The sequence below is a fragment of the Heterocephalus glaber genome, unplaced genomic scaffold (genome assembly GCF_053883595.1).
Source record: "Heterocephalus glaber isolate CG9 unplaced genomic scaffold, H.glaber_assembly_v1.0 deba00001744, whole genome shotgun sequence".
NCBI lineage: Eukaryota > Metazoa > Chordata > Mammalia > Rodentia > Bathyergidae > Heterocephalus > Heterocephalus glaber.
The window spans coordinates 1,036,593-1,054,699 of NW_028258450.1; the positions used below are offsets into that span (position 1 = coordinate 1,036,593).

Consider the following 18,107-nt stretch of genomic DNA (forward strand, 5'->3'; position numbering starts at 1 on the left):
ACATTAGTTGGCTATTTATTATGTTACTGGTTCTATACTATTACATGCATCATCTCATTTAATTTTTACAAGGCCCACAGCAATGAATACGAAGGACACCCTTTGTCGTTCTATAAAATTAAGTTGCTACAAAAAAGAAATACTTAAATGTATTTATTTTTTGTGTTGAAAAGACTAAGAGTTTAGGGCTGGGGATTTAGCTCAGTGGTTTTGCCACCTGCTGCACAAGCACAAGGACCTGAGTTCAATCCCTGGTACCCCCCCAAAAAAAGTTTAAAACATCAGAGCAAACAATATAAAAATTTCCACATTGAAGCCAGATGTTGTGCCACATGCTAGTAATCCCAGCACTCAGGAGACTGAGGCAGGAAGACCTCAAGTTCAAGGTCAGCCTGTGCTAAATAGTGACACCCTGTCTCAAAAAACCCAAGCTTTTTCCACACTGAGATACTGTGTGTTCAAAATGTCCTATTTATGAGTCAATATGTTCTATAACTTTATAAACCAATATATTTCATAACTATTAAAAATTTAAACCTTGGGTTTAGGGGTGTAGCCCAGTGGTGGGACACTTGCTTTGTTAGCATGAGTGAGTCCCTCCCTAGGGTCAGTCCCAGCACTACAACAAACAAACAGAACAACAGCAACTACAACAACAATGCTTCTAGTATAAGAAAATCATGCATTCAAGTCAGGGTTTTAGTAGAATACAGCTGAACAGTGTTTCACATGTTTTTTACTGAGCAGCATGGGAGGTTTTACCTGCTCCAATTGCCAAGTGGGCTGGTTCACCTGCCCTTGGGAAACCTGGTGGTCCTTGCTCCATGGAGGTCACCATTCTGACTACAAACTTCGTGTGACCACCTGAGAAGCATAGGGCACCACAGTCCAGACCTCCTGGGCTCAAGTGACCCTCCTGCTTCAGCCTCCCTGTAGCTGGGACTACAGGTTTGGTGAGTGGTGCCCGCTCATACTGTTTTTATTTGTTTGTTTTGTTTTTTTGGTACCTAAAATCAGACTCAGGACCTTGTGCTTTCGAGGCAGGTGGCAGAACCACTGAGCTATAACCCCGGCCCAATTGTAGATTGATTGTAACAAAGTACACTTTGGTGTGGAGTGCTGCTAGAGGAGGAGTGTGTGTGTGTGTGTGTGTGTGTGTGTGTGTGTGTGTGTGTAGGGTGGTATATGGGAACATTACCTTCTGCTCAATTTTGCTATGAACCTGAAACTGATCTAAATAATAAACTATATTAAAAGAATGCACTGGACATGGTGGTGCATACCTGTCATCCCAGCACTCTGAGAGGATAAGTTTGAGCCCGGCCTGGGCAACTTAGCAACTTAGTGGGGCTTAATAGAGACATTGAGTCAGAATAAAAGAATTGGGGTGGGGATTTAGCTCAATGGTTTCACTGCCTGCTGCGCAAGTGCAAGGATCCCAGTTTGATCCCTGGTACCAAAAAGAATAAAAAAATAGGGCCGGGGATTTAGCTCAGTGGTTTTGCTGCCTGTTGTGTAAGCACAAGGACCCAAGTTCAATCCCCGCTACCAAAAAAAAAAAGAATAAAAGAATTGATTTTTTTCTGGTACTGAGGACTAAACTCGGGGCCACACTGAGCTACATTGCCAGCCCCTTATTTAGTTAGTTTTTAAAAATTTTGAGACAAAGCCTTGGTAAATCACCTGGGCTGGGCTTGAAACTGTGCTCCTCCTCCCTCAGCCTCCCAGAGTGAGCCACACACCTGGCTAAAAGGATGACTCTCACTTTTGGGAAGAGTTTAGGATCTCATGGTTTATGCAGGGTCTGAATTATAGGACTGTGCTTATGTGAACATGTGCCAGGGGCTACAAAGCTAGCTACACAAGTGTCTAAGTCTGTACAGTGAGACTACATAAACCAGGAATGAGGGCTTGAGTGTAGCCTGGGGCTGGGGGGTATGACATGGTTTTGTACTTTGTACTAGAAGTGTGCTCAGCAATGGACCAAATTCACATAGGGCTGAAGTGAAGGGAATATGGATTCTCAAAGGGCACAATGTGAAATGTGCTCCTGAAATTAAGCCTGGTGGTTGTGGGGAGTCTTGTGAGGAGAGAGAGGAGCAGGGACGGTGCTTCCTATCTGAAACTTCATCAGTTATTTCTTTTTTTGGGGGGGTACTATGGGGATTGAAGTCAGGACCTTGCACTTGCAAGGCAGATGTGGTGCCGCTGAGCTAAATCCCCGGGCCCTCAGCAGTTATTTCTGCAGAGTGTCAAAAGAGTACATAAAAAAGCTTAGAAGGCTTCCAGGGCAGTATGAAGGCAATACCTTTGGCGATTCTGCAATGGGAAGTGGGAAGAGGGGTGGCATAGGAAACAGTGGTCATTGTCCACTGGCTGAAGTCCTTGGGGGCTGGTCAGAGGCCAGGAGCCTATTGGCTCCTTACAGCTGCAGGTGAAGAGTGCTGTACTGAAAGGAAGTAGCAATGTGGTAGCATGAGCAGTTCTTATATCTGCCCTTGTTATTTATTTTTGGACACAGGGTCTCACTATGAAGTTCAGGGTGGCCCTGAACTTGTGGTGATCCTCCTGCCTCAGCCTCCTGAGTGCTGGGATTATAAGCATGTGCTACTATGCCCAGCTCTACCCATGTTCTTAAGGCTGACCTCTTTGGGCAGTCCACACCAATCCCCCAGGCACCGACGGGGAGGTTCTAACAATTTGAAACATGAATTGGCCAAGCTTATGATGTGAAAAGCCTTGCAACATCTGACACTGAATGGGAGATGGGCTCCAGAGAACCAAAAAGGCCTGTTCTCTGCTCCCTCCATCATTCCATCATTTTCTCTTTCCTCCCCTTCCTCATGCCACCCTTTATCCCCAAATTATACTTTCTCTTATACCCCTCCTAGTTGTGTGCACTTGTCATCCCTAAGTAGCAGAGTCTTAGCTACACTGCATGCTGCGATGCTTCTGTGCTCTATGGTTCTATGGGCTTGGTCATCTGTCATGGGAGAGCATGGCACAGCAAGACTTAGGCAGGTCTATTAAGGGGCAATCATACATCTAAGTTATAACTCAAGGAGTGAAGGAAGGTGTGAAATGGACTTTAGTCTTTTGATATCTTACAATACCTCCTGAGAATTATGCAGGTTTGTTACTCTGTAATTTGTTAGGGAATAGAAGCAGCCCTCCTTAGGGCTCCAAATAAAGAAAAAGATGTAATTGGAAGCTAAAATCATTATCTTGAGGGTAGATAACATCAGGAAAAATAATTTGTGATCAAGTACATTCCTTGAGCTGTCTGCCCCTTCTTAAGGTGGGGATGGACAATGCTTTCCAGGTCTTTGTATCTTTGGGATAGCTCAACAGGTCTTTATATGTTTGGAACAGTTCAAGGAGAAAGACTTGACAGCAGAGAATTAAGAAACAAATGCAGGTAAGATCTTATTCTTACTTAATGATAGCTTGAGCAGGAAGACTTATTTTGTGTGTAGTACTGGGGATTGAACCCAGGGCCTTATGCATGAAGGCAAGCACTCTACCGCTGAGCTACATCCTCAGCAATCCTTTTTTGTTGGTACCGGGAATTGAATTCGGGTCCTTGTGCTTGCACAGCAGGTGACAAAACCACTGAGCTAAATCCCTGGCCTATCAGCAATACTTTTTTAAAAAAATCCTTTGGACTCATGTCTGTCCCTGGAGTCTCAAATATTTTGCTCCATGCTTCATAAAAATTATCTATTAATAGATTTAGGGCCTGGCAAGAAGGAATCCTCCTCCTGATTTTTCCCTAGCAGTTTTCCCTAAAATTTTGGGCAGGACATTTTACCTCTTTAAACTTTTCCATTTAGTAATAAAATGGAAATAATGCATGGCTTACAGGGTTGCTATGAAGATATATGTGAATCAAATATAATGGGTACTCAATAAATGGTAAAGATTATCTTTGACCTTCCATGGATTCTTCCACACTTAGATACATGAACCTCCCTAGTTCAGAATTTTTGTGTGTGTGTATGTGTGTGTGTGTGGTACCACCGGAGATTGAACTCAGGACCTCATGCTTGCAAGGCAGACACAGTGCCACTGAGCTAAATCCCTGGGCCCAGAAAAATTTTTTGATAAAAACTAACTTGGTTCTTCCTGTCCTGACTGGCTCAGTTTTCCTACCTGGAAAATGATATTTTAGATTAGCATCAACATGGCATTCCATTGCCAAAGCTAGCCTGAAGATAGATAGATAGATAGATTTTTTTTTTTTTTTTGGTACCGGGGATTGAACTCGGGTCCTTGTGCTTGCGCAGCAGGCAGCGAAACCACTGAGCTAAATCCTCAGCCCAGTTTTTTTGGTTTTTTTTTTTTTTTTTTTTTGGTACCGGGGATTGAACTCAGGTCCTTGTGCTTGTGCAGCAGGCAGCGAAACCACTGAGCTAAATCCCGGGCCCATGAAGATATATTTCATCCACATTAAGAATTAAAGAAAAAAAAAAGAATTAAAGAAAAAAACTGTGCCAATGTTTATTGGAAAATTAAGATGCTGGGCTAGAGATGTAACTCAGTGGTAGAGTGCTTGGCTAACATGTGCAAAGCCCAGGGTTCAATATCTACTATTGAAAAAAAAAGTTAAGATGTTGAAGATAGAAATCTGGTTTCCCATGTTTTTGCCTGGCAACAATCCACTAGGGCCAAAAAGAGGCTGCCTCTTAGGTAAGGATGCATTCTGTTTGCCAGCCCCCACCTGGCCGCCTTTGCTCATTTATGTAATGTATTTGGTCCTGTAGGTATTTCAGTTTGCAACCCTCTAATGGGAAGAGGAGAATAAAAAGAATTAAGATATATTATGTAGATGTACCAACTCCTCATAATGAATATAATCATTAGGTACTGCACACATGTACTAATGAAAATACAGTGGCACCTCCATTCATGAATGCTTCTGTTTCCCCAAACCAGTTCTCAAAAGGATTTGACAAGACAGGTGTGGTGGCACCTGTGATCCCAGCAATTGGGAGGCTGAGGTAGGATGATTCCCCTGAGTTTGAGGTCAGCCTGAACTAATAGCAGGACCCTGGCTCAAAAAAAAAAAAGTGTTTGACAACATTTTGCTTCTGTTCACAAACTGCACATTGAGTTCCAAACACAACCATGGACATCTTCCCCCCCCACAAACACAAACATGGCCATCTTCCACAAAATCATAAAACAAATTAAGTTCATTAATCGAGATACCACTGTAATTACAAAAATTAATAAAAATCTGCAGCCCTCTGGATATCAGAAAACTATGTCTGGTACAGAATGGGCAATTATTGCATCAGTGAATCCCTCACCATCTCCCTTTATCACTCTTCTTTTTTTTTTTTTGGTACCAGGGATCGAACTCAGGACCTTGTGCTTGTGAGGCAGGAGTGGCGCCACTGAGCTAAATCCCTGACCCATTCTTATATCACTCTTACCTGGCCATGATAAGAAATCCAAGTTTGTGTTTATTTGTGGTAGTGATTGAATAGCTGGTTTTCAATTTAAGAAGTGAATTGAACAAGTCTTTTTTTTCAGTCAGGATAGGCTGGGTTAGGCTGAGATAACATAATCCCCAACTCTCAATGACTTACAACAACAGAAGTTTATTTCTTGCTTGCTCACACAAAGCTAACACAAAATGAAAATAATCTATTTTCACATGCACAGAGACACACATGAGTGCACAGGTATATATAACACATGAATTCATGCAAAAATGTATTTAGATCCTTGTCAGTTTGAATTGTACAACTTTGTGTTTCTTGGGGATTTAAATAGGTCCCAGGGCCCAAGGAGAGGAATCAGAATATCCACCTTTCGTCAAGGAAATGCCCATACTACAAAAGGAACTAAAAGCTAATGAAGTACCTGAAAGCTTAAAAGAACCTTAAAGCTTGCATTACTTTAAATTCCATGCAAAACCCCTAAGCAAAACAGCAAATATGTAGTGCCCATAGGTTTTCACCTCCCTACCCCATTGAGGCAGCCTCCACTTCTGGATTTTAGCTCAGGAGGGAGATGGACCCCAGATGCCCAATATGCAGAGAGACAGAGGGAGCTGGGCTGGATCGAAGAGAGGGTCCAACAGGCTGGAATCCTCTTCCTCCAGTGGGAGCTATAGGCAAGCAGGAAGTGGCAGGACCAGGTCACATCCATTTTCCCTCCTAGAAACTCCCTGTTTACCCCATCTGATCCAGGCCTCATGCTTGTTCACCTGGCTTATTGCAGACCCCCCTCCTTACTGATTTTCTCATTTCCAGTCTTCCTTTCTCCTGCCCTTTCATCAAACCCAACATACTTGACTTTCTAAAGTTCAGGGTCTCTGAATATATCCTTGTCTATTTCAGAAACAGTTCCCTTTTGTGCACAGTTGGTGGTCTAAACTCCTAAGCCCAGCATGACAGATCTCCATAGTCAGAAGCCTCTCTAGCCTCATCCCTCCCTATTTCAGAAGTTCCTCTAGGCCAATCCACCATTGGACAGGAGGACTCTCAGCCTTCTTCTCTGTCCTCCTGAGTGTTTCTCACTCTTCAGAGTTCCTCAGGTCTTGCCACTGATACTTGTGAAGGCACCTTGGTTCCCCAGCTAGAACGGAAGCTCCTGGAAGGCAGTTACCTCCTCCCAGGCCAGACCCTGGTTACTTCTTCATTCCCTCTCCAGACTTGAGCAGGTGGCTAGTGTCTGGAGAGAGAGAACTTGGGCTGGAGTCACGAGACCAGGCTCCACATTATCTTGATATATGTCCTTGGACGAGTCCCTGCCTCTCTAAAGGCTTCATTTTCCTTGACATCAAGACACTGGACATTGAGTACAAAACTGGTAAAAGTGATTCACTAAACAACCCTCAGCTGCAATCCCAGAGGCCAGGCTGAGCTTGGGGACTTGGACCTGAGGACATTCAGTTTGTTGACTTCCCATCTCCTTGGTTAGTCCTTGCTTACTCTAGTAAACATTTCCCAAACACCCTTATTGCATTCTCTCCTTTTAGGAAGCAAGTTACCTGGTGGGCCACAGGGGTGGAGTAGGGAGATCCAGGTGGGGTTAGGGGATACAGATGGGGTCAGTCGGGGAGCCTGGGATGAGTCTTTCAGACCTACAAGAGCCTCAGCTGCCTCCTGCTGCAGCTGCCACTCTGAGGGGGGAGATGTCCAGGCCAGACGAGAGGCTCCAGGGGCCTGCGACGGAAAGAGAAAAGCAGGCTGAGAACCACCATTTTCCCCCACCCTGCAAGTATTTCCTTCCATCTCTAGTTCCTTCACATTTCCTTGCTTTTCCCTTCCTCAGGCTCTCAACCTCCTCCCCGGATCCTGGATGCCACGTCTTTCCCAGGACCTGTGGCTGTAGCAGAAGAGAGTCCGGGGCACCACAAGACTGGAGTATCACAGTTGAGCATCTAGAAGCAAGGAGAGATGCCAGGAGGATTAAACACATAAACAGACATGAGGATTAGAGTTCTGAGAGCCTACTGGCCCACTGAGCTTTGTGGGCTTGGGTAAGTGTTATGCCTTGTCTTTGTTTTCTGTAAAATGAAAATCCCTGACCATTTTTAATTCCCAGACTACTATAAGGATTACAGGATATCACTAGTGTCAGTTTTTAAACATTTTTTGTTCTTTTGAGACAGGGTCTTGCTTTGTGGTACAGGTTGGCCTTCAACTCACTATGTAGCCCAGGCTGGCCTCAAACTCATGGCAATCCTCTTGCTTCAGCCTCCCAAGTGCTGGGATTACACCCAGCTTTTGGTGTCAGTTTTTTAAAAAATGGACAATTTACCTAGAGGGACTGGGATTACTGACCCTGCTCCACCAGATCTGGTTTCACTTCCCCAGTTCCGAAGTTCCTATGGAATTTGAAGGCCAGCATGGCCAACCTTCAAGAAGCTTTCTCTCCTGAGCCTCTGAGGATCTCACCATCATGATCCTCCATTTCAGTAGGCGATCCTATCCCATCTCATTTCTTTAAGAAGATCTAATAGCCATTATTTGTTGAAGGTAGGACCTGTGTTAGGTGTATTCCATATATTGTTAATTTTTACAAAAACCTTAAAGTAATAGCATCTCACATTTACTGTTAGAAAAATGGGCTCAGACATGTATACAAACTCATCTGAAGATTCATAAAGAGTAGCTCTATGAGTACTCTGCCTTGCCTATTAGTAGTCTGGGAACTTTTCTTCTTTATCATCTACTGTGATATTCATAAGTTAGGCTTGGAATAAACATACACATCTTTCTGTCTCTACTCACGTGTGTGGCAGGGTAGGGGGCCCTTGAGGCTCTCCAGAAGGAGGAGCTGTCAGTACTGAGCGAGATCCTGGGAAGGCTTGGAGGGACCCATGAGCGGGCAGCCGGAAGGAGGTACCAGGGTCAAAGCCTAAGGAAAATAAGAGAATGCAGAGTGTAGAGAGATCAGAGGTCACAGCTCTGCACTCTCCTCACCTGTGTCCTTTTCCTCTTTCCTTTCTGATACATTGCCAAACTGGCACTGAATGAATGCTGAATTCTCTTCCTACCAGCGAAGGGATGCAGAGGGACAGCAGGTTCTTGGCACAGCAAGTGACACACCACTGGAGGTGGCATGGAGAGGCCTGGAGGCAGCCAGTGTCCATGGCCCCAAGGGCTGGGAGGCATTGGAGTCCAAGGCAAAGGCAAGATGTCTGGGGGATGACTGAGCAGCAGAGGCCCACAGGAGTTCTCCTGTAAAGGTAGAGGGTGTAAGTTATTTAGGTACAAAGCTGGAGAAGAAAGAGATGTGTTCTAGGATGGGACAGGACCCCAAAAGTATGTGTGGGCCCTAAAATCCTACCTTCTCATTTTGCCTACGGAAGTGATTTGCCCAAGATTACATGGTGAATGGGGGTTGGGGCTAGAATCCAGATGTTGAGAGCACTGAGGAAGGGTCTGGGCAGGAGATAGGGTGGAAGCCACTCCCTCAGGGCATACGATCTCCTTACCTTCCTAGGAGGTGTCAGTGCCAGTGGGATTGCCCCATGGAGATTCTGAGGCAAAGGTGCTATATTCTCCTTTCCAGCTGTGAGGGACCAGGGAGAGCTCTAGTGAGCTTGCTTCTGGACCCATTTCCTCCTCAAACCCATCTGAGTTTTTATCTCTCCTCTCTCTCTCTCTCTCTCTCTCTCTCTCTCTCTCTCTCTCTCTCTCTCTCTCTTTCTCCTTTTTGAGACAGGGTCTCACTATGTAGTTCAGACTGGCCTTGAACTCACTATGTAGCCTAGGCTGGGCTTGAACTCATCATGATCCTCCTGCCTCAGCCTCCCAAGTGCTGGGGTAATAGGCATGTGCTACCACCCCCAGCTCTCTTTGACCATTTTTTTTGGGGGGGTACCAGGGATTGAATTTGGGTCCTTGTGCTTGCGAGGCAGGCAGTGGAACCACTGAGCTAAATCCCTGGCCCCTCTTTGACCATTTTCTACCTGAAGATTCCACTGCACCCTCCTAACACTTGATCTTTTTTCATAGTTGGGAGGCTGAAGCCCAGAGGTAGAAACACTTGCCCAAGGTAGCATCCCCATTTGGTGGCAGGACTGGGACTCTTTTCCCTATTTATGCTTTCTACATCCAAATCCCTGCCCCATCCGCAGCCAGAGATACTTACAGGGCACCCCTGATTGAGTAGGTTCTTTCTTAATATGGATAGGCACTTTGAGAGGGGTTGCCCCTCTCCTCACGAGTCCCTGAGCTAGCTGCCTCTTTAGCTGGGCCTCCTGCTGCCTGCGCAAAGCCACCTGAGCAGCCATGACTCGCCGGCGTTCCCTAAAAGAGCAAGTGAGTTGCAAGTCAAAAGCCAGCTGCCTTTTAGAAGGCCATCCCCCTCCCCTCCCTAGACCTCATACTCACAGGATGAGGACACATTTGTGACACTCGCAAGCCTGAAAGAGGCAGAGGCGCTTATGGCCCTTGAGATGGGCTGTGATGCCATGATTGCGGCACCGGGCACAAGTTGGAAAACGACTGACAGATCTTCTGGGGATAAGCTCTGTGCCCTGGGTGACTCTGGTCTCAATTCCTGAGCCAGAGTCAGTGGGGGAGTGGTTGGCAGCAGGTGTTTCACTGGGTTCCATGGATCTAGGGGCAGAGGTGGGAGGTTAGGATGGCTACGTGGGACCTTCTCGTAACCAGTTCTCCTGCTCGGGGGAGGCCACGTCTGTGTTTCTCCGTCCTGCCCTTTCTGGACCGTGCTCTCACCCTGGTTTCTCCTCTCTTCACCCCACAACCTCCTTCCTAAGAATCTCTCACTGATCCTCCTTCCTAAGAAATCTCTCTGTTCTTTCCTTTCTTAGGTGTTATTTCAATACAAACCGCATCCTCCTTTGCTCACCGGCACACTTTCCCATGATGAATCCCAGTTTGGGGCATACACATGCCCTCCCAGGCTTCTCTTGATGCCCATATCCTTTTCCCACAAACACTCTGTTCCATCTCAGTTTTCCCAGGCATTCTCTTCAACAACTGTCATCCTATCCTTTCGTATTTATCCCATTCCAGTAAAATATCCCACCAGCACTCTGTCATTGAGCTACATCCCCAGCCCCTTTTATGAAATTCTTAGTCCAATTCAGTCTGTTCCTCGCTCTCCTTCAGTTTGACTCTGTTTTTTGTTGGTTTTGTTTTGCTTTTTGCGGTACTGGGGATCGAACTCAGGACCTCAGGACCTTGCCCTTGCGAAGCAGGTGCAGCGCCACTGAGCTAAGTCCCCGGGCCAGTTTGATTCTGTTCTTACACCCTCAGTAATTACCTTATTCCCAGGGATTCCCTCCCCACTTTCAGCAGTTATTTTCATTCACTCCTTCATTCATTCTACAAACGTTTACTGAGTCCCTGCCGTGTGCCAGGCCCCGATCAAGGCCAAGGCCTCGCCTCAGGACGCCAATTTTCCCTTGCATGCGGTTGTACCCAGCGCCTATGAACCTGTACCCGTTTCCAACAATTAATCCCACACACCCCCTATGTAGCCATTACTGCCGAGGACCCCGCCAGGAGCTGCCCCCCCAAACACCCGCCTGCGCTCCAGGGTGTCAGGGAGGGGGCGGGGCATGAGGAATGCGCTGCGCCCCGGGTCCCGAGGGTGGGGGAACAGAGAGGGGCGCGAGGAGGCGAAGAGGACGCTTGGGGGGTGATGGGGGATCCCGTACAAGAGAGAAGGAGCAGTAGAGAGTGAGTGAGGAGGGCTCGAGTTCATGCCGCCACCCCGTGGTTACCACAGCCTCGAGCGGAGTCAGACTCAGCGGAGAGGAGGCGAAGGAAAGGAGAGACAAAGTGGTGAGAGGAACGGTCACTCTCGCGCTAGTTTTCCCGCGCCATCCTCCAAGGACCAATGAGCTTCAAGCACTGGCTGAGGGGCAACCAATGCGGTTTGAGACGGTATGCTGACGGCCCGCCCCTTCCTCCTTGTGCACTTCTACAGGAGGCAGAGTATCAGGCCAGCCAATAGCGCGTCGAGTTGAGTCTCGCGTCTCTTACCCTCCCCCATCATGGCTGGCATTTCCAGACTATTCTTTTTCAGGAGAAATGGCCATTGGGGCGTCGAGGAGTACTGTCTCCAGGACCCAGGCGGGCCCCGCCCGACCCCCCACCCCCCGAACGGCAGGCTCCGCCTCACCTCGAGAGCGAGAGCGTTGCAGAGCATCTGCGCATGCGCCGTCATCCCCGTCTCTCGCCTGTGCTCTCAGCTTCACTTCGAAGGCTGTTGTGTCCTCGCTGCTCTCTGCTCTCCTCCTTCCTTCATTCCCGGGCTGCCCTTCTCTTTTGCGTTCCCCTCCCTTTAATTTCCGTGTTTCTTCTCAGCACTCATTTTCCCAAGTTGCACCCGTTTTCTTGTGTCCTGCCTGTCTGCCTTGCCCTCTTTCGGACCCCATTCCCTTGATAGTCTGGCTCCAGAGTCATCTGTAGTTTTTCTGCCTTTGCGGCCCTCTACACCTTCTGTGTACCTCTCCTTCAGGGATTTCATTTTTCTCAGGCCGCCCCTCTGTAACGGGCGCCTTCTCTACATCTCCCTGAAGACCCCCTCTTGTCTTCCCTTCCCATCCTCGCCGCGTGGTCCCATTTTCTCTGTGCATCCGGGGATATCGGGATGCGGAAGAGGCGCGACCTGGCTCCTCCTCTCTTGTTCACTCTCTGACTCCCCCTCTCCTGTCTTTGTGCCCCGCGCCTCATTTTCTTGCCCCTTTGCAGGGCTCTCCGCTGGTTCTGTCTCCGTGCAAAGTGCCATCCCATCAGGTTACCCTTCCTCCCCCTCTGTAGCTTTGTCTGTTGTAGTGGTGGCGTCCCCTCTGACCACCTCATCATTGTTCCTTAGGATTTCAAGTCTTTTCTGCTTGGGTCTCTGTTTGTGCTCACGTTGTTGAGTCCTCTCGTTTTGCACCCCAGGCTGGTGTGTGCAGTCTCCTCTGATTTCCCCAACCCCTCTGCCATCCTTTGTCAGCCTTAATTTCCCTTTCCCATGTCCCATCTTTTCTGTGGGCTTTGACTCCTTTGATTGGCACAGATTTCGGGGTTACAGACCTGTGTGTCTGTGGCATTCCAGCCTGAAAAAGGTGACAGAAGTGACTTCCAGCTGGACTGCTGTGCAGGAGAGCTGTTCTAGATTAACGTTGGAAAGGTTGTTTGGAGCCAATCTGAAATCTGGGTGTGGTGAGGTGGATGGGTGGGGATTTAAATGCCAGTTTAAAAGACTGAATCTGATCTTTTAAGTGGGGAGGGAGGAGGGAGAGAGGAAATAACACAGAGTTTAGCATTTGTTGCCACTTTATATTAATAATCTCATTTCCCTTTACAGTGATGAGCTGTACTAATACATTTTATTTTTTCACTGCTCCAGGCTTTTTTTTTTTTATTAGTACATGATTGCAGTAATAATGTTTACATTCCTTATTTGGAGTTGGTACATATATATAACACAGCTTAATTCCTTTTTTCATCCCCTTTCCCTCCTTCCCTCCGTCCTTCCATCTCTTGAGCCCCTTTCTATTAGAAATACATTAATGAGAAAGCAGGCTCAGAGTTCAACAAATTGCACAAGATTGCACAGCTAGTAAGTGGAGGATAAAGATTGCAGATTTACTCTCTGAGTGCAAGGCCTATAAACTTTGTATCCCTTCCTACATTGTTTTGGTTATTTCCATTAATCCTTACTCCTCGACTTCATTCTTTAACTTTTCCATAGTCAGTTATTCTGTATGTCTTTTGGTTTGTGTGTATTCTTCCGAGATTTAAAAAATTAGTATTTTTGTGGGATTGAACCCAGGGCCTCATGCATACTAGGCAAGCTACATCCTAAGCTACATCCTTAGCCTTTTCTCTTCTGAGACAGAGTCTTGCTAAGTTGCCCAGTCTGGCCTTGAACTTTTGATTCTCCTGCTTCAGTCTCCCTTGCAGCTGGGATTACATGTATGTGTCACTACTCCCAGCTATATGTGAGTTTTTAGTTTGTAGATGTGATATGATGTTATTTACTATTTAATCAGCACTGTACTTTTACGGTCCGTCCAGGTACACATGTGCACATCTAATTGGTTGCTTTTACCTGCTTTGTGATATGGTGTGGCAGGCATCCCTTGGATGTTATGCATTCACTCAGTTTCAGGAAGGAATGGTCTGTTGCCTCAACTCGCCATCACATTAATACTGCAGCCTCAGACACCTGATGTGGATATTTTCATTATGTATACCGAGGATATATCACAAATGAGTGTTTATAAACCTAATTTGACTAAATATTGTCAGGCTTCTCCCTACAATGCAATGTTGGGCCTGAGATCAGACCTCTCAACTCCTCTGTTCAATCAGGGTCTAGAAAAGATTCCTATCCACCATCACCCCAGTTACCTCATGAGTAGTGGTAAGGAAGGGTCTCTTTGTACCCACATTCCTCCCAACACTTGTCCTTTTCCAGTTTTCTTGTTATTGGCAGTGGCAGACTGAGAAATGTATAACAAGGACACATCTCAGGATTGGTGCATTTCCTTGATTATTATTGGGTTTGAGTGCCTCTCTTCACATGCTTGGCCCATTTTTCCTGTTGACTTGCAGGAGATCCTTGGCCATTGTTGTTGGTTTAAGATGTTACATATATTCTTATGTCAACTTTGGCATTTTATATTGAGTTTAACCACTTTGTCTAGGTTTTCAAATTTATAGGCAGAATTTTTTTCCTCCCTGGTACTGGGGATTGAACTCAAGACCTTGCTCTTGCGAGGCAGGCTCGGTACCACTGAGCTAAATCCCCACCCCCAACCCCCTTTTTGTACCAGGAATTGAGTTCAGGACCTTGCACTTGCCACGGCCACTTTTATTTATAACACATCTGCCACCTGTTACTTCCCAGTTTTCATTCTGTATTTTATTTGCATCTTCTTTCTTTTTCTTTTTCTTTTTTTTTGGTACTGGGGATCGAACTCGGGTTCTTGCACTTGCCAGGCAGGTGGCGGAACCACTGAGCTAAATCCCTGGCCCTTGCATCTTCTTTCTTGAGCTGAATTACCAAAGAAGTATCTTATTAATCTTTTCAAAGAATGAATGTTATCACGTCTCAGCCTTTTGGTTAAGACCAAGTGTAGAACGAATGTCAGATTTTTTTTTAGTGTTTGGGATCAAACCCAGAGCCTTGTGTATGCTAAGTGAGGACTCTGCCATTGAGCTATCTCTCCAGCCCAAAGTTTTTTTGTTTTTTTTTTTGGTACCGGGATCGAACTTGGGACCTTGTGCTTGCGAGGCAGGCGGTGGAACCACTGAGCTAAATCCCCGGCCCTTTTGTTTTTGTTTTTTAAATAATGTTGTTTACTATTTCATTGCTGTTCTTTTTATTTCCATTCTTTTTGGGGTGTTTGCTTTGTTGTTTACTATATAATTTCTTGAGCCAATTCCTAAACATACTTACTTTTCAATGCTTCTTGCTTCCTGATAAATGTTTTAAAAGTATAAATTCACGTATACCATGTGTGGTGATGCCTCCCTATAATCTCAGCACAGAGAGAAGCTGGGGCAGCAGGGCCACAAGTTCAGGTCCCACCCGGGCAGTGGTAAAGCACCCCTGGGTTTCATTCCCAGTACTGCAAAAAAAAAAAAAAAGTATGTTTACTTCTAAATACTACTTTAGTTGTGTCCCATATTTTGATGTGTAGTTTAAAAAAACTTTTGATTTTGAAGTGATTATTGGCTCATGGAAAGTTGCAAAAAGAATGCAGAGTCCCTTAACCACTTCTTCAGCTTCCGCACAAGGATATCTCATATAACTTTAACATATGAGCAGGATGATAAGATTAACCAGAGATCTGTTTTCAACAGATTTTATAAGCACATGTGTGTGTGTGTGTGGGGGGGATTTATTATTCAGTTCTACACTTGATCTTACCCAAAAGGCCGAGAAGCGATATTATTCAGTTCTAAATATTGTTAAATTGTTTTATTCAAGCAAAAGGTACTTAGTAATATACTAATTAACTTTCACACACAGATATTTTAAGGATTCATTTGCTATTGTGATCTTATTACATCTGGCTAGAGAACAGCTGTATAATCCTGGCCCTTTGGATGAACGTTGTGGCCAGTGAGTGGACCTAGGTGGGAGAATGAGAGCCATGCTTTGAGAAGCCGATGTGCTGGATGCGGCTTAGATTGGAGAGAGATGAGAAGTTTGTGTCCTGAAGGTGTCAAGGGAGTCTGTCCCACAGCCACTGACACAATAAACTTTCTGCTTCAGAAACAGTGACCAAGAGTCAGGTGGACAGAAAACTCAGGGACTGACAAGAACCAAACTTGGGACCCAGATTAAAACTAGTTCCAGACTGACTTCTTGCATCCAGGACCCAGACACAGAACCATGAGACCTCAGCATTTGCGACCTATGCAGCTGCTCTGCCTCCTATGGGCCATCACCTTTTTGCCTCGTATGTTCTGTGGGGCTGGATCCTTTGTCACTGGGGGAAGGAGGGCTGGGTATCTGGGTTCTTCAGGGGAGCTGAGCTCCTGGTTTACAGTTCAGGGCTAAGAAGGTGATGTGTGTGGGGGTTAAATGAGCAGGAAAGCATTCTCTTTATTATTATTATTTTTTTATTTTTTGGTACCGGGGATCGAACTTGGGTCCTTGTGCTTGCACAGCAGGCGGCGAAACCACTGAGCTAAATCCCCAGCGGCATTCTCTTTTGTAGAGGCTGGAGCTCTTTTGTGCTATGAAGCAACAGCCTCACTCTTCAGAGGAGTTAACTTCCATTACTGGCGCTGGCTTCTGATGAGGAGCATGGTGTGTGAGCTGAGAGAGGGCTGTGAGGAGACACTAGTGCTGATTGAGACAGGTAAAGTGGGGATAGGGTTTGATGTACTTTGTTTTGCTCACTCATCTGACCCCAGCTGCACTTTCAGTACCCAGGGCTAGAGTTCCATATGTTTACTTCACTCTATGTTTGGAAAATGTTGGGACCCTGGAAGAGCAGGGTAGGCCTCAGTTTATACTGTGGGCTGGGTAAGAGGGCAGAATGGAAGTGGGCAGATCACTGGAGGAAGGGCTAATGAGGAGGGAAAAGGGTGGGGCACAAAGGAGAGAGTAGTATAGCGGCTCCTGCAGAGCAAGGGATGAGGAGACACAGATGGAGACCCCAGCAGCTGAGTAAGCAGACACGGAGGGTAAGCAAAGCTGGCAGGATCAGGGAGGGTATAGGAAGCACAGAGTGGAAGGGATTGACTCTGGTGAGCCCCATGTCACTGATCACAAATCCTCTGCTCCTCAGGGACCAATGAGGGAGTTGTGGGTTTCAAAGGCTGCAGCTCAGCCTTATCTTACTCTCCACAAGTCTCCTACCTTGTTCCTCCACCTGGAGTGTCCATTGCCTCCTACAGCCGCGTCTGTCGAACCTATCTCTGCAACAACCTCACCACCCTGCAGCCGTTTGTGAACCTCAAGGCCAACGCTCCTAAGTCTGTACCATCTTCTTTCCATAATTGCCCATCCTGTGTGGGCGAGCACAGCAAGGAATGTCTTCCAAATTTTGTCACCAGAGAGACTTGCCCTAACAGTGCCCTTGCATGTTATGGTTCCACCTTAAAATTTCGGGCAGGTGAGAGGAGAGAAACTTTATCTGATGCCTACTCTATGCTAGGTGCTACCTAGTGCCTTCATATATCTAAAAGAAGCTGGTGGGTTTTGGAGATGGGAACAGGGGTGCAGGGGACCAGACACATGAATGCCAAGGAAAGGCTAAGGCTGCTGGTGCCCGAGGGCAGGTGTTCTGGTTTATTAGAGGCCTCTGGGAAGAGGGAAGGACTCTTGAATCTTTCAAGTGTCTCTGATCCTTCCCTTTCTTCCTTATAGGGTTACTCAATACCACTTTCCTCCTCCTGGGCTGTGCTCCTGACTCTGTAAAGCTTTTAGCAAATTTTCAGCATATTGGAAGCATCCGAGTAACTGAGGTCCTAAACGTCCTAGAGAAGTCCCAGATTGTTGGTGCAGGGCCCTCCAGTCGAGGTTCTTCTTGGGGCATCCTCTTAGGTCTCCAGGTTGTCTTCAGGGACTGATATCCACCTGGACTAGACAAACACTCAGACTTTGTCACATAACCAAATAAAGTTGTAGAGTTACATTTATACTTTGTCCTGTGGTCTTTGAGAGTGTGGAGGTGTGGAAAGAATAAGGAAGGGCAAGCATGTCCAGGGAGTGACTCAGGGGCAGAAGGATCTGACAAAATGGTAGTGTTATATCCAACAGCCAAGAACTATCTTTCAGGAATGAAGGGAACATAAGGATATCCTCTGATGAAGTGAGATTAAGACAATCTCCTGCTGTCCTTAAAGAATGGCCAAAGGGTCAGGTGTGGTGATACGTGCCTGTAAAACCAGCAATCTGGGAGGCTGAAGCAGGAGAATTGAAAGCTTGAACCCAGCCTGGGCAATTTAGACTTAGTGAGACCCTATTTCAAAATTTAAAAACACCAAAAAACCAACAAAAATGGGTTGACAATGTGGCTCAGTGAGAAGGCCCTGGATTCAAGCTAAAGGAGAAAATGGCTAAAGGCAGCTCTCCAAATACACTGTCATTATCCATGAGTTTCTGTTTGTTTGTTTTTTGGTACCGGGGATTGAACTTGGGTCCTTGCACTT

At 46.2% G+C, this 18,107-nt stretch overlaps 2 protein-coding genes across 8 annotated transcripts; one reads left to right on the plus strand and one right to left on the minus strand.

The window, feature by feature from the left end:
* Nucleotides 1–5,586: 5,586 nt before the first annotated feature.
* Dmrtc2 (DMRT like family C2) lies at nucleotides 5,587–11,357 on the minus strand. 4 transcript variants are annotated; one of them, XM_004873072.3, is made up of 9 exons: nucleotides 11,219–11,357; nucleotides 9,858–10,085; nucleotides 9,616–9,773; nucleotides 8,957–9,033; nucleotides 8,516–8,699; nucleotides 8,250–8,376; nucleotides 7,336–7,396; nucleotides 7,004–7,178; nucleotides 5,587–6,118 (listed from the first exon to the last, which is right to left on the minus strand). In XM_004873072.3, exons 2-9 carry the CDS (start codon nucleotides 10,079–10,081, stop codon nucleotides 6,006–6,008), a joined length of 1,119 nt encoding a protein of 372 aa, XP_004873129.1. In that variant the 5' UTR covers nucleotides 10,082–10,085; nucleotides 11,219–11,357; the 3' UTR covers nucleotides 5,587–6,005. The 4 variants fall into 4 exon arrangements, with proteins under 4 accessions (XP_004873129.1, XP_004873128.1, XP_021106629.1 ...); XM_004873071.3 differs by having other exon boundaries at nucleotides 11,153–11,354; XM_021250970.2 differs by lacking the exon at nucleotides 11,219–11,357 and adding an exon at nucleotides 10,962–11,107.
* A 160-nt stretch (nucleotides 11,358–11,517) lies between these two features.
* Lypd4 (LY6/PLAUR domain containing 4) lies at nucleotides 11,518–17,594 on the plus strand. 4 transcript variants are annotated; one of them, XM_021250974.2, is made up of 6 exons: nucleotides 11,518–12,618; nucleotides 12,991–13,050; nucleotides 15,718–15,904; nucleotides 16,166–16,309; nucleotides 16,742–17,068; nucleotides 17,323–17,594. In XM_021250974.2, exons 3-6 carry the CDS (start codon nucleotides 15,838–15,840, stop codon nucleotides 17,523–17,525), a joined length of 741 nt encoding a protein of 246 aa, XP_021106633.1. In that variant the 5' UTR covers nucleotides 11,518–12,618; nucleotides 12,991–13,050; nucleotides 15,718–15,837; the 3' UTR covers nucleotides 17,526–17,594. The 4 variants fall into 4 exon arrangements, with proteins under 4 accessions (XP_021106633.1, XP_004873127.1, XP_087056922.1 ...); XM_004873070.3 differs by lacking the exon at nucleotides 12,991–13,050 and having other exon boundaries at nucleotides 11,523–12,618; XM_087200796.1 differs by lacking the exons at nucleotides 11,518–12,618; nucleotides 12,991–13,050 and adding an exon at nucleotides 13,057–13,432.
* Nucleotides 17,595–18,107: the final 513 nt, after the last annotated feature.

Bases quoted from the DNA above. Each gene is read 5' to 3' on its own strand.
- Lypd4 (XM_021250974.2), top strand. From the start codon at position 15,838: ATGAGACCTCAGCATTTGCGACCTATGCAGCTGCTCTGCCTCCTATGG. The intron at 16,310-16,741 runs GTAAAGTGGGGA...TCTGCTCCTCAG, and splicing joins ACTAGTGCTGATTGAGACAG to GGACCAATGAGGGAGTTGTG. The intron at 17,069-17,322 runs GTGAGAGGAGAG...TCTTCCTTATAG, and splicing joins CACCTTAAAATTTCGGGCAG to GGTTACTCAATACCACTTTC.
- Dmrtc2 (XM_004873071.3), bottom strand. From the start codon at position 11,199: ATGAACTCGAGCCCTCCTCACTCACTCTCTACTGCTCCTTCTCTCTT. The intron at 8,700-8,956 runs GTAAGGAGATCG...CTACCTTTACAG, and splicing joins CACTGACACCTCCTAGGAAG to GAGAACTCCTGTGGGCCTCT. The intron at 7,397-8,249 runs GTGAGTAGAGAC...CCTTGCTTCTAG, and splicing joins CCCCCTACCCTGCCACACAC to ATGCTCAACTGTGATACTCC.